We start from the raw sequence: 15,479 nt of genomic DNA on the forward strand, positions 1-15,479 counted from the left end.
GCAAGAGGTATTTGGATCTTCTGAATAGAATGCCCTAAGAGATTCATAAACCTTTCATAAGAAGAAAGGGTCTCAATACTTATTGAAACACTGCACGTGAACTAACTTACTTATGTTATCTTATTTAATCTTCATAACAACCTTACTAGCCTGAAATTTCCAGCAGACCAGGAGTAGCACTGGTTTTACTCAACTTGTATCTTAAAGAAGCCAGCAAAGTGGAAAGAGAACAAACTTCCAATAAATATTCCTAGAAAGAGAAGGGGATAGAAGTGAAAGGAAAGATTACGATGATATTATTGTACTCATTTTAAGGTTGAAAAATCTAAAATAAATACAGAAGGAGTAATATGTCCAGGATCACACAGGAGGAAGTTATGGGCCTAGCATTTCCTTCCTGATCTTTCAGAATCCCAAACCAATGGTTTCTGTGCAAAATATGCTTCCATTCATATATGTGCCTTCGTTTGCATTTTTAAAACAATACTTCATTCATGCTAGCCACCAGCTAAGAGGGTCCCAATTATCTGGAATCTAAGTCCAAAGGAACACAATGATTGAACAAATGAGCTGTCAAAATATTTCTGCATCACTCACTTTCTGTAAAAACAGAACCACCTATTGTGGCAAGTCGGGGAACAGGTGAGCCCTTATTTCACCCTCCAGCTCCACATTTCGAGTCTCCTTGTGAGTCAAGCATGCAAATGCCTGAGCTTCTTCACTGTGATGTTCACATAGTGAATATCTAACACATAGACATTCACAGAAATCTTCACAAAAGTAAGTTCTTGAAGAAATAAATTTTTTTAATGAAGTGTTATTTGAGCACTCTGGAGCATCATACAAATATAGGACAGACCAAAGGGATACATGCAGCTTAATTTGAGTTAACATTTTTTGAAATTTTATATTGCAAAAGTATACGTATTTACCGTTGTGAAATTAGAAAGGATAGGCAAAGAAGGCAGTCTACAAAGCACTCCCTAGATCCACCATACTGAGAAAATGCTTAATGCTTTGATGGATTTATTTATTTTATACTTTCTATGCATATGCATGTATTGTATACATACATGTTCATGGTTAAATATAAACAGTTCTCCTTGGTGTCCTGTTTATCCATTTATTGTGATGAAGTAAATCCCCAAAGAGTACATTTCCTTTGCCCGAGGGAGTCTTTTGCTACATACTGCTGTACATAATGAAAACTAAAAAAGGGGCCAACTTTTCAGCCTTGTGACGTTATGGTGATTCAAACAGAGGCTTCATCAAAGGCAGATTCAGCAATGAACTTGGTGTGTGTAGGTGGTTATGCTTGGCATTATTGCCTGTAATAGTATGATAGGGATGATTTCAGTGTCTGCCAAATGGGAACTGGTTAAGTAAACTGTGGTACATCCAAATGATGCATACTGTGTAGCTGAAAAGAAGAATGAGAAAGACTCTGTACTCATGTAGAACTCGGATATATTCTGTGTGTTTTTTAAAAGGGAGAAGGAATGGTATCGTATGTGTGGTATGCTACTTTTTGTGTTGAGAGAGAAGGGTAGAATAAGAATATACATGTGTATTTGCAAAGATAAATTCTGAAATGATATATAAGAAATGAATTTGGCTGTGGAAGGAGAATAAGACTGTGAATGGGATTTTGCCACATACTTTTATAGACAGTTATATTTAAAAATTTTCTGGACTATATATTTGTACATATGACACTTTTAAAAATGAGTGAATGAAGGAATGAAGTAGGATTATGAGAAAGAGCTAAGAAAAAAGGATGTAAGGGGCTGCCCATCTTCTTAGTACCCAGTGAATATTAATATATAACAATAGCAGCAAAAATTGGAAGAGTAGCCCCAGAAGGGTGGTAGGGAGTCAGCCTTTCCTTTGTCTTTTCCTCAATTCCATATATTAAAAACATATATATATGTATATATTCTGAGAACAATAAAACAATTTGAAACAAAAATGTCTCCAGATCTCTTCAAAGGAAGATGGGCAGCTTTATGTAGTGCACTTCCCAAAAATGGGCTGGTTTCCCTCAAGAGGCGGGGATTCTAGCCTACATGGGATACACATGGGAGAAAAAATAAGAAAGAGAAAAGAGATTTAAATATAAATAAATGAAAACACTTCTCCCTGATTATAATAATTTGGATGACAAATATTAAGAAAAATCTTTAACTTGCCATTCAAAACATTCTGGTTTGTTGCTTTTTATACTTTTTTATGCGTATAAACATTTTAAAAAGTAGAATCATAATAGATAGCCTTTTGTCACTTACTATATTTTGGGCATATTTCTGTTGCAGTAAATATTTTCTGACGTCACCATTTTTAATGGTTGGATGTATATTAATTCCTTTCCTTTCCTTTCCTTTTTCTTTCCTTCGTTTCCTTCCTTTCTTTCCTTTTCCTTCCGTCCTTTTCCTTCCCTGCTTCCTTCCTTCTTTGCTTCTTTCCTTTCTTCCTTCCCTCCCTCCCTCCCTCCCCTCCCTCCGTTTCTTCTTCCTTCCTTCTTCCTTTCTTTTCCTTTTCTCTTTCTTTCCTTCCTTTCTTCCCTCCCTCCCTCCCTTTCTTCCTTCCTTCTTTCTTTCTCCTTCCAAACTCCAAAGTCACATTTCTCTTAACTTTTATCCTGCCAAATTTCAAAGCATTTTAACTTAGTGATTTTAGTGTAAACAGGAGGAGGAGATAATGTAATTATCTAGGTCTTTCTCTGTCACCCAGGCTGGGAGTGCAGTGCCATAATCATAGCTACTGCAGCCTCAAATTCCTGGGCAGAAGCAGTTTTCCCACCTCAGCCTGCCGAGTAGCTAGGACTACAGGTGTGTGCCACCCTGCCGAGCTATTTTTTAAAATTTTCTGTGGATATGTGAATTTGCTATGCTGCCTAGGCTTGTCTTGAACTCCTGACTTCAAGTAATCCTCCTGCCTTGACTTGTCAAAGTGCTGGGATTACAGGTGCGAACTACTGCTCCTGGCCGAGAGTTTAGTTTTGTTTGCTAGTGGTGTTCTTGGTATCTTTTCCTATTTGAGGCTTTGGTGCTAGTGCTGAAGTATTAAACTCACCACCCAAGGTTTACAGGACTTTTGTTTTAATATGGAACAGATGGAACTGTTTAGTTCTTCATCTCTGCAGGTATACAAAATGCCTACCAGGACTCTGCTTATATCCATTGAAACCAAGAAGTAATACAGTAAAACTTTGCCTGGCTAGAGGCTTTGAAGGAATGGAGTGTTCTGGTTGAATTCTATTAACTTGGAAGTATGAAGGTGAATAAATTCGGAGCTTAAATTTCCTTTGAATGCAATTTGAAAATATAGCCAATGATTCCACTTTTCTTCTCTAGTAAGTTTGGACATTCCAATCTACTTGGTGTTTTATTATAGAACTCCTAGTGTGCCTGAGTCTTAACATTTGAAGATACTTTTTTAAAACTTTAGCAGTAAGAGGATGTAAATGGTTTTGTATGAGATCAGGCTGGATGAGAACTGATACTTGTAAACATACTTTTTAGAGTAAACCTCTGATTGCTGCTTGTTTTCTTATGGAACTCATAAAAATAAAACATATTGGATGGAGGGTGGGAGTAGGTAGGAGAGTTATGTGTTATGTGTTTTAATTGCATGTCATTGCTTCGTATCAAGACAGAACATATGGTATCCCTGGCTTTGGACCTACAGAAGGAAACACATTTTTCTACCTGCTGTATGGCAGAGGTTCTTAAACAGCTGGAGGGATTACTGCAGCACAGATTGCTGAGCCCTACTCCAGAGTTTCTGATTCACCAGGTCCAGGGTAGGGCCTGGGAATTTGCACTTATAAAGAGTTCTCAGGTGCTGCTGGTGCTGCTAGTCCAGAGACTACATTACTCTTCTCTACTAACTGTAAATTGCAGAACTCTAGACAAAAACTTGGTTTGGTCTGGGATAAGAAGCACACAGGTTATGGAGCTAATCTGAAAGATTCAACCCTTGATCCCAGCCTAGTGTGGAATTCAGGTAACAAGCAGTACACAGTGACATAACACAATTCTTGGTTTTCATGATTGCAAGTCACAGGCAAGTATCAAGTGAGAAATTCAGTTTCATTTGCAAGGCTTAGAGAGGCCAGGTGATTCTAGAAAAATGAGCCTTGTATTTGTTTTAAACCAGTAAAGAGCTTTGAGTGCTTATTAAATTGAAAGCTCTTTAAATTTATTTTGTATTTTATTTTATTTTATTTCTTTTGAGATGGAGTTTCGCTCTGTCACCCAGGCTGGACTGCAGTGGTGTGAGCTTGGCTCACTGCAAACTCCGTCTCCCGGGTTCAAGTGATTCTCCTGCCTCAGCCTCCTGAATAGCTGGGATTACAGGCACCCACTACCTCACCTGGCTAGTTTTTGTACTATTAGTAGAGATGGGGTTTCACCATGTTGGCCAGGCTGGTCTCGAACTCCTGACTTCAGGTGATCCACCCACCTTGGGCTCCCAAAGTGCTGGGATTACAGGCGCAAGCCACCGCATCTGGCCCAAAAGCTTTGTGTTGTTACAGATATTAGACATGTTTCTTGTTTAAGAAAAAAATTTTTAACAATAACATAGGAGAATAAGAGAAATCTTTTTCCAAAAAAAAGAAACTTGTGATTATTTTATCTTATTGGAATTTTGGATAATATAGTCTGCTTCATTAATCATCAAGCATGCTATGGATTTTCCATTTTTATAGGATCTTTATCTCAGTTATGGTAATACTGGTAATTTTTGTACTGTGTTTGAAGATGAAAAATATAGGCCAAAATCGTAGACCTTGCATAGAAGCTGGATAATGAAGACAGCTCTGGAGGAACACATAGATACACACACACACACATATATATATAAAGTATACACACATATATTTTTTAAAGTTTTAAAGCTTTTAAAGCAAAAGCCGGCCCCTCCCCTCTCCCAGAGGGGGCGGCCCCTCCCCTCTCCCAGAGGGGGCGGCCCCTCCCCTCTCCCAGAGGGGGCGGCCCCTCCCCTCTCCCAGAGGGGGCGGCCCCTCCCCTCTCCCAGAGGGGGCGGCCCCTCCCCTCTCCCAGAGGGGGCGGCCCCTCCCCTCAGAGTAGGTGGGGACAGCGGTTGCATGGACAGCTTTCCTTGTGAGCCACAGGTCCCTCTGGACCTACTGCTGCCTGGCCACACCCCCTTTCCCTTTCATCTTTGTCATTGACCAATGGGCTTGGAGCATTAAGGCCACGCCCCTGTTCTGCATTCTATGGGGGCCCTAGTTACGCCTCCTCGGGCTCAGTCACACAGCTGCCTGGTAGGCAAGTGGAGGTGTTCATCAGTGCTCACTGGGATTTTGCTCATGTGGCCCCAACCCCGCCTCCCTCCCCACCCCACCTCCCTCCCCACCCTGCAATGGCAGAAGAAACTCAACAGAGCAAATTGGCCGCAGCAAAGAAAAAGGTAAAGGTTGGAAGAGACCTTTAGAACAGCTGGTCCCTATGCCGACCGGGTGCCCGCACTAAGTTTGGCATCAATATGATGTCCTCCTGGGAGCGGGGGGCCACCAAGTTGCCTAAGGATGGCTGAACTGGCCCAGGTCAGAAAGGGAGTGGGTCAGAACTCCCACATCGACTGGTAGTGGGACTATGCCTGATCTTGGTTCTTAAAAGTAAAAATAAAGAACAGCAGCTGCTCTCTGGGTAGTGGCTGGCTCAGTGTTACACAGTGAGGGTGGAGGCAGAGGTGGGCCCACAGTACCTCCCTTGTTGGGCTGTCTGAGGACCCTTCTTGCCACCCCCCACAGGAGATGGAGGAGGACATCTGGACAGTGAGGAGGAGGAGGCACCTTGGCCCATGCCGAGCAACCCGGAGGACCTGGAGAGCTGGGAGGCCACGGTGAGCCTGACTCCCCCTGTACCCATTTTGCCACCTTCCTCTGTGGTCCCTCCAAGGCCCCTTTATGCTCTTGGTTTCCCTGCCTTCTGATTTCTCTGGACCCTCACCCCTTCCGGGAGCCAGTGGTCAGACACCATTTCACCTGTGACCAACAGATGCACTCTCTGAGGCCCCAAGGGAAGAGGCTGCACTCCACCTCTCTGCCCTGTTTGTTCTGTGTATGCCCCTACAAGAATGCTCACCTCTTGCCCTCAGGTTGCATTTTTCAACTCCGCTGGAGCCAGTGCCCAGGAGGAGCAGGCACGGTTACGAGAGCAGGTGAAAGAGCAGAGGGTGTGCTGCCAGCGCATGGCTCACCTGGTGGCCTCGGCCCAGCAGAAGCCAGAGGCAGCGGTCCCAGCCCCAGTGACTAGGGGCCAGTCTGTGAGTGGGGAGACCCACCGGGCCATGCAGGAGGTCATGGAGAAGCTGGAGGTGACTGAGTCCTGGCATGGGCCAAGAAGGGCAGGGGTGGGTGTTGCTGCCGAGATGTGACCCCATTATTTTGGCTCCAGAGCGGCCTTATGGACCTCCTGGAGGAGAAGGTGGACCTGAGGTAGCGAGCGGAGAAACTAGAACTTCGATTCATCCAGTACTGGAAAGACAGAAGCCATCAGTGAGCGGGAGGCCAGGGCACGGCAGGGGGAGCTGCAGGGCCGTCGGAGGGACCTCAGCGTCTGAGCCCTGTCCTCCTGCAGGAAAGTTCATCACCCTAGAACACAGCCAGGGGGCAGTGCCAAAGATGCGGCAACGGGAGGAGGACATCATCAGGCTGGTCCAGGACAAGGAAGAGATGAAGGTAGGGTGTGCAACATCTCTGCAGGGGTGGGGGTGGGCGTGAGGGTGGGCGCCGGTAGGTCCGTAACAGCTGAGCACCCCTCCCTCCAGGTGAAGCTGCTGGAGCTGCTGGAGACGATGTTGCGGCTTGTGGTGACTACAACAAGGGACACAGCAAATTCCCGGCCACTGCCCTGAAGCTTGCTGATGAGCCCGGTCCAGGAGCCCCAGCCCCCCAGGAGCTTGTGGGTGCTGACAAGCATGGTGGTGAGTAGAGTCCTCAGGCAGGGTTGGCAGGCAGGGGCAGGGGAGGCTCTCACTGCACTCGGATCCCCACCTCCTTCTCTCCAAAGATCTTTGTGAGGTGAGCCTCACTGACAGCGTGGAGCAACCAGGCTTGTGCAGCAACTCCCGTATGCCATTCTTTTGCTGGGCTTGGCTGCTGAGAAGAAGGAGATAAACATCACCATCATCAAAGAGCTGCTCAAGAAATTTTAAAAAAGGAAACAAAGTTATGGGGTTCATCTCCTACCCAATTCATTTACTTCATTTGAATGTTAGAGCCACTCATGATTATTTGTGTTTGTAATTTATAGTTTATTTGTAAAAAGTTAAAGGAGAGTGGGTCTCTGTGGCTTTCACTGATGTTCACTCTGGCATCCTTCAGCATTTTTCTTTTTTAGTTTCATAATTGTAGGTCACTAGCATGCATATCGAGTTTGCCCTTACGTGGTGGGAGTTCAAATACACAAAGACCCACTATTTGCACAAAATTATTCTTGCTGGTTTGGAACAGGCTGCCATGCTTTTTTAATGTTATTGCAGCATGTATGTTCATTACGGAATTCAGATAAAATTTGCTTATGTTCTGCTATTGTTTGATCTAATCTTAATCACAGTGAGCTCTTCATTAGCTCAATATGTGGTTTGCCCCCAAGTGTGCACTGTTTATTACTTTGTAATATGCCACTATGAATACTGACGTTTAGAGTTGTTTAAAGGCCGAGAACTGGAAACAGCCTTTCCCCTATTTTCTGTGTATTGGTGATGGGAGTAATAACATTTTGGGGGAGCTTTTAAAATCTCACAGAAGCGGAAAGTGGCCTGCTGTGGCAGGTATGTGCAGGATAGAGTGTGTTTCATTTGTTCCGGTGCCAACAATTAGCGCTGTACTATGGTAGTTCCCTTCGGATTTGTATGTGCTCTGGGCTCATGAAGATATTGCATCATGAGCTGCAGCAGTTGTACTCTTTCTCGATGACCTAAAAACTAATCATTTCTGAGGAACGAAAGGCTCCCATTGTTGACTGTAGATGTGGAAAACCTTTCCTAGCTTAGAGCATTTGTGTCTATAATACATTTTAAAGTCAGAGTTGATGTTACCTGTTTTAATCACATGACCACATGTCCCAGTACACAAAAGAGTGCTGGCTGGCATTCTTCTTATTTAGTAAAGATCATAAGAAATCCTTTAGGAGTTTAAATGTCCCTGGAACAGGCATACAGGCTCTAGTCAAGAATGAATTAGAGTGAAGGAAAGCTTGTGACACCCGGCATTCCTCTCTGTTCATGGAGCTTCTTTGAGGCTTGAAGATTGATTTTTACCATCTACACCTCTCTGGCTAATACCTATTCTTCAACCACCTTGGTTACTCTGACATAGGAATTTACTTCTTTTCCTTGAATGGAAAACACTTTAAAAAATAATAACAAACATTATTATAAACTAATATATGTGAGAGTACTTAGTTGAAACAAAAAGGAGTTTTAGTAGACAGTATTATACTATATTTGAATATCAAGGAGAAGTTTATGCAATTTAAAATGTTTATAAACTGCAGTGCAATCTACTGTTTGTGAATGTCAATGTATTATCAGGAAACGTGTCTATACAATCACAGAGTTATATTTCCTCACAAACTTGTTTACTAAGAGTGAAATATGTTTTTGTACCTCTCAGTTTCAGTTAGGGACATATTTTGTGCAATATTTATGTGATTGTGCCTATGCATGATGAATGAATGATTTCAGTCATACATTGCCTAAATCATAACTTGATGATGCTTGGGAAAGACTCAACAGTTCAAACTTCATGAAGTTCTAATGTCTGTGTTCCAAAACACATCACATTATTAGGATGTAGGGAGATGTGTACGTGTGCTCCCTGGGGTGGGGATTTCTAGTTACTAGACCATCTCCATTTTTAGCATTTGGCGTCCTCATGATACTTTTCTAAATATGACATTAACAGGAGAGCAACAATACGATTTTACCGATGGAATAACAGATTTGCCTGCATTCACTGAAAGAGCGCAAATATTGGGTCCTTGTGACTTCAACTGACTCTTCCAAATTGTATGAATGTATCAATGTATTAGATAAACCCAGTTTCAGAATGATAAAGAAAAAATGTTAGACCAAATAATGCAGCTAATTAACAGTGGTACGATTTCTAGCCCATGGGTTTAAAATGGACCTAAAGTCCTGTTCTTGCCTTTTATTTTCTGAACTTGCTGCTTTTGCATTCTTTGAGTTCAGTTTAAAGACAGTTACTTTAAGTCCATTTTAAACCCTCAGGCTAGAAATCATACCACTGTTAATTAGCCACATCTATTTGGTCTAACGTTTTTTCTTTATCATTCTGAAACTGGGTTTATCTAATACAGTGGTAAACTATTTCAAAGGTACTTTTATTGTTGAAATCACTTCACTTTTACCCTGATAAATATCAATGACTAGGAATGACCTTCAGCTAGCATTTAGCATCTGTAACCAGTCTGACAATAATGTCTTCCTCAGGTGCCTATGGATTAAATCACATACGGGCATATTTAAGCTGAACGTCAGTCTGGAAATAAATTTACTACATTAACTGAAATACCACTCTTTGTGTAGGTATTTGTCATATATTTAAGAGAAAGCTAAAAAGAATGGAAATCATATGACTAACTTGTGTTTCTTCAAAGTGCATACAGTCTTTTGCAATACCTCATTCAGCCAAGTATTTGTGCTCTTCCTCATTCAGTACAATGCAGTTTTGATTTGCTTAGAAGGAAGGTTAGAGTTCATCAGAAACATAGAATTTTAAAATGCTAGTTCAACTGAATCAATTTGAATTTCTGCAGGAAGAATCAAAACACCTATTTAAAGATTGCAATATATAATAATTATTTTTAAAGTATTTGATTAAACCTGATAGGTTTTCCAGAAATGAAAAAAAGAAATCAGTTCTAAAACCAAAGCTGATTTTTAGAAAATTTGAAAATGTAAATCAGCCCTATCCATAATATAGTTTCTCTAAAACTTTCTCTTAAAGAGTCATTTAAAAATAATGTAACTATTAAAAAATGTAACTGCTATCTTAAAGTTCTGAAATAAAACATTTTAAAATATGAATACTATAGTTTAAAAGAAAGAAACGGTGGGAGGGAAAAGTAGAGAAAGAAATGCCAATTCCAGTCCAAAGCTTTATTTGCCAAGTTTTCTTAGAATGAATTTTACCAATTTATGAATTCTTGTAAACAGAAGGTATAATGGAAATACTGAAAAACTTTTGCCTAAAGTGGCATTATTGACTGCTAGTGTGATGCTACTGTAATGTAATAAATTATTAAATTGTTGCAAAGTGCTGTTTTTGCCTTAAAATTTTGTTTTGCATGTCTTGAAAAACTATAGTATTAAAGGTGTTGATACTGTGCGAATGCTGGGCATGCTTGGCATGAGATAATCTGTTTCATTTTTACAAAATTGTAATATAGCTATGCAAGTGTTTGTTAAAAGAACACAAAATAAAGTTACAGGATTAAAAAATGTTACAGAGTGAAAAAGTTATGGGATAAAAAAAGTAAAAAAGTTGTGGCAAAAAAGTAGAAAAAAATTTTATGAAAAGTTACAAAAAAAGTTATGAAAAAGAAGTTACGGGATTTTAAAAAAAGTCATGGGATAAAAACAAAAATTAAAAGCAGGCCTCTGTCAGCAAACCTGGAGAAGTAGGGCTGGAGTCTCCACTGCCACCATGACCCTACCACCCCTTCCCAGTCACCCCTTTACAATTACGGTAGCCACACAAGACCTCTGTCTAATGGGGAAAGACAAACAGACCCTTTGCCGCCTTGACCAGGGCTGAGTCCTTAAATTTCTGGATGATGATGATTGTTATTTAAGAGCCAGAGGCTGGCAGAGGTGGTTTGTTTGGAGGAGGTCTGATGGCCTCCTTACTCTCACCATAGTAACTTTTCCCTTCGGGGGGGCTCCCATCTTCTTATTCAGAGACGCAGCTGAGGCGGGACAGTGGGGCTAACTGTGGACCAGGTGAGGGCACAGGCTGCTGGGGTGGCCCCCCTTCCCCGGTGTACATATTGTATCTATGTAATGTTTTGTATATTCCAGAGGGTAGGGCCACCCCTGTATCATACCTAGAGGAGGTTGGAGCTGGCACATGGGGAGGAGGGTCTAATCATTATTTGTGGCTGGGAAACTTATGTATTGCTAGCATAGGACAGAGAAAGGAGGCGGGGATGGGGTCATGGCTCCTGGTGATGCGACTCCTGTTTATTTTGCTTTTCATTTTGGAATAAACGGATTTAGCCATACTGCTCAGCCTGGTGTGTTCCCATTTCCCTCACTGGGTCCTGGTGTTTGTGCCACTGAACGAGAAGCCCTGGAGTGTCTGAGCGTGTCCAGCTGGGCTGTTGGGGACCTTCCAGGTCTGTTACCTGTATGCTGCCTGATGACGCCTGGGGGATTCCACGGGGACTGCCATGGCACCTATGGGGCGCAGCCCGGTCCTGACAGCCAACAGGCTCAGAAGCGTGATCTAGCCATGGCCGGGAAGACAGGTACCAGCACCTAAGGGCACTGACTTCCATCCACCCCAGGTGTCTTCCGTTCCATCCCCTTGCCTCCCTCTCCTGTCTGCACCTGGTGGCCTGTTCTGTCTGTCCCTCCAGAGTGCCGGCTGCCCCCCAGGCTCCCTCCAGGCTGAGTTCACGGCCCTGCCCCCTGGTGGCCAGAGCTGGCTTCACAGGATAAGAGCCAGCTAAGCTCCAGGGGCTTTCCAGGAAAAGTGTCCCTTGGAAATGGTGTGACCTTTTCACAGCTCCCAACAGCACCCTAGAAATGGCTTGGCCTTTCCCGTCCTCTGAGCTCCACACAGAACACAGCCAGCAGAGGACACACTTCCCCGCCATCCAGAAATGGGTTTGATTCTCAGCCGAGGGACAGCAGGACTGGTAGAGACTGTCAGGCCACACAGAGGCCTGCATAGCACCCCCATGCTTGGTGGGGGGTGGGAGGGATGGCGGGGCTGGCTGTCCACAGGCTGGGCATGACAGGGAGCCTCACTGGAGGTGGTGCACTTTGGAGGGGCAATGTCAGGGGACAGCTTTCTCTTGTTGGGCCACAAGACTCCAAAAGGACAGCAGGGTGACTGATTCCCAGCGCTAGAGACGAGGCGGTCGGCCAGGTGTTGGTGCATGTGTATATATATATATATATATATATATATATATATATATATATATATATGTATTTATAGATATTTAGAGAGCAGGACGGGGCATATCACAAAGGGGGCACAAGTTTTCAGCAGTGGTCACACCTGGATGTGTCAGCTCACCACTACAACAGACTAAGTCACAGATGTAGGGGGCTGGCTTTGAGGCTGGGGGAGCCACTGTCAAGTCACAGAACAGCCGCTCAGGCAGGCTTGGAAAGGGAGGTCTCTGAGAAGAGGAGGGATCTGTTTAGAAGTCGAAGTGGGGGCTGGGGCTCTGAGGATGGGATGGTCTTGCCTGACCCAATCAGCTGGCAGTTGGAGAGAAAGCAGAGAGAAGCAGGAGAGAGAAAAGCGAGCAGAGAGCTGATGAGGCAAGTGCAGAGCACAGGTGTGCCACAGCAGCTGTGGGAGGGCTGGGGTGGGGAGGGCGCAGGTGCGGGTATGGCAAGGCTCCTGGGAAAGTGGGGCTGGAAAGGAAAGGGGAGGAAGAAGGAGGGAGGCAGAGCTTCACAGTTAGTGCCTGGGGGCTGCGGCGGCCCTCCCCACCCCACACACGCTGGCCTCTTTCAGGGCACCCAGGGCGGTGCACCCACCATTCAGAGCAATGCTTCACAGTTAGTGCCTGGGGGCTGCAGCGGCCCTCCCCACCCCACACACGCTGGCCTCTTTCAGGGCACCCAGGGCGGTGCACCCACTGTTCAGAGCAATGCTTCACAGTTAGTGCCTGGGGGCTGCAGCGGCCCTCCCCCCCACACACACGCTGGCCTCTTTCAGGGCACCCAGGGCAGTGCACCCACCATTTAGAGCAATGCTCAGCCCCCTCCAATGTCCCTCTTCTCTGGTCACCCTGTCTTTGAACCCACTGGCCCGGGGCCACCTCTTGCTTTTGGGAACCCAAAACAACAGCCACCAGGCCAGATACAGAAGGAACACTGCTTGAACCAGGACGATGAAGCTAAAAGGGATGGATGGCTGGAGTGATTGCCAGAGCCCCTTTTGGGCAGTGAGAAAGCCCAGGACCCTCTGAAGGGACCCTGGGGGAGGTAGGGAGGACAGGCAGCTGGATGCCACTGGCTATAGACCTATAAGTCTAAGAGGGGAGCCTCAGCTTGTTGGCGGTTGCAGGTCACAAAGGTGAGGCTGGGCCCTTCCTGCTGGGAAAAGCAGAAGAGGGAGAGTCCATGGCAAGGGAGGTGGGTGGGCTTGCTGGGTGGAGCTCAGCTGGGCCAGCATGCACTATGGTCCCCTCGGCTGAATAGCAGAGGCAACATCTAGAAGCAACAGGCCAAGGTGCGTGAGTCTGCTGGCTGGCGGTAGTGCTTCAGCGGGGGCCAGGGACACTGCCTTCAGCCACACGCTATCAGCTATGATGGTACCTGGGAGGGAGGGAAGGGGACTGTGTGTCCCTGCCTGGCCAGTGAGGTGTGTTGTGGGTTGACTGTGTGTATGGGACTCTCAAGGTTGTATCTTAGATCACCATTGGATTGTCAACAGATAGAGGAGGTGGGACCCTGACTATCACCCCTGCTCTGCAGTAGATTTGGCTCTCAGCACTCCCAGGCTGGGAGCTAGATGCCCGCCCTGGCAGCATGACTCAGACTTCACAACAGGTACAGCATGGCCAGGATGACATTCCTAGGCCTCTGGCCGCCTCAGAGTACAGCCCTGCACACAACCCCCTCCAAGCTCTCAGCCCTTACACCATAAACCACCAGACCTCTGACAGCTCCAGAGAGAACCCATGTCTGCCAGCTTGGGCACAGAGCCTGTTCCAAGAGCCCACAAGCTCAGCCATTGAAGCTGGGGGGATTTGGGGCTAGTGGGGGCCAGCCCCGGTACCTGCGTCCAGCCGGGATGCTTTGTACCTGCAGCTAGGCGTCCTCCACAGGCCCCGTAGCTGTGCTGACGGTGTTCATGGTGATGTCGCCGATGATGCTGAGAGCCTCTTTCAGCACGTGGTGCATGTGCAGCATCTCGTCGCGCCGCTGTGCCTGCTCTGCCGACTCCTCCAGGAGTGTCTTCTTGCTCCTACGCGAGTACAGGTTGGACAGCAGCCCTGAGAAGATGAACTCCTTGGGCTGCCGGCTCTGCCGACTCCTCCAGGAGTGTCTTCCCGTTCCCACGCGTGTATAGGTTGGACAGCAGCTCCGAGAAGATGAACTCCTTGGTGTGCCTGCTCTGCCGACTCCTCCAGAGTGTCTACTCATTCCCACGCGAGTACAGGTTGGACAGCAGCTCCGAGACGATGAACTCCTTGGTCTGCCTGCACTGCCGACTCATCCAGGAGCGTCTTCTGGTTCCCACGCGAGTGCAGGTTGGACAGCAGCTCTGACAAGATGAACTCCTTGGTCTGCCTGCTCTGCCGACTCCTCCAGGAGTGTCTTCTCGTTCCCACGCGAGTAGAGGTTGGACAGCAGCTCCGAGAAGATGAACTCCTTGGTCTGCCTGCTCTGTCGACTCCTCCTGGAGTGTCTTCTCGTTCCCACGCGAGTACAGGTTGTACAGCAGCTCTCAGAAAATGAACTCCTTGGTCTGCCTACTCTGTCGACTCCTCCAGGAGTGTCTTCTCGTTCCCACGCGAGTACACGTTGGACAGCAGCTCCGAGAAGATGAATTCCTGGTTCTGCCTGCTCTGCCGACTCCTCCAGGAGGGTCTGCTCGTTCCCACGGGAGTACAGGTTGGACAGCAGCGATGAGAAGATGAACTCCTTGGTCTGCCTGCTCTGCCGACTCCTCCACGAGTGTCTTCTGGTTCCCACGCGAGTGCATGTGGGACAGCAGCTCCGAGAAGATGAATTCCTTGGTCTGCCTGCTTTGCCGACTCCTCCAGGAGTGTCTGCTCCGTCCCACGCGAGTACAGGTTGGACAGCAGCTCTGAGAAGATGAACTCCTTGGTCTGCCTGCTCTGTTGACTCCTCCACGAGTGTCTTCTGGTTCCCACGCGAGTGCAGGTGGGACAGCAGCTCCGAGAAGATGAATTCCTTGGTCTGCCTGCTCTGCCGACTCCTCCAGGAGTGTCTGCTCATTCCCACGCGAGTACAGGTTGGACAGTAGCTCCGAGAAGATGAATTCCTTGGTCTGCCTGCTCTGTCGACTCCTCCAGGAGTGTCTTCCCGTTCCCACGCGAGTACAGATTGGACAGCAGCTCTGAGAAGCAGCATCTCGTCGCGCCACTGTGCCTGCTCTGCCGACTCCTGCACGAGTGTCTTCTGGTTCCCACGCGAGTGCAGGTTGGACAGCAGCTCTCAGAAGATGAATTCCTTGGTCTGCCTGCTCTGCCGACTCCTCCAGGAGT

The 15,479-nt window shown here is 46.2% G+C and overlaps 1 protein-coding gene across 2 annotated transcripts; it reads left to right on the forward strand.

The window, feature by feature from the left end:
* The first annotated feature begins 5,273 nt into the window (after positions 1-5,273).
* LOC112205623 (golgin subfamily A member 2-like) lies at positions 5,274-6,513 on the forward strand. Of its 2 annotated transcripts, XM_063794399.1 has the most exons (4): positions 5,274-5,436; positions 5,780-5,871; positions 6,127-6,345; positions 6,426-6,513. In XM_063794399.1, exons 2-4 carry the CDS (start codon positions 5,830-5,832, stop codon positions 6,468-6,470), a joined length of 306 nt encoding a protein of 101 aa, XP_063650469.1. In that variant the 5' UTR covers positions 5,274-5,436; positions 5,780-5,829; the 3' UTR covers positions 6,471-6,513. The 2 variants fall into 2 exon arrangements, with proteins under 2 accessions (XP_063650469.1, XP_024205147.2); XM_024349379.3 differs by having other exon boundaries at positions 5,371-5,436; positions 6,127-6,487.
* Positions 6,514-15,479: the final 8,966 nt, after the last annotated feature.

This window comes from Pan troglodytes, chromosome 16, assembly GCF_028858775.2.
Source record: "Pan troglodytes isolate AG18354 chromosome 16, NHGRI_mPanTro3-v2.0_pri, whole genome shotgun sequence".
Classification (NCBI taxonomy): domain Eukaryota; kingdom Metazoa; phylum Chordata; class Mammalia; order Primates; family Hominidae; genus Pan; species Pan troglodytes.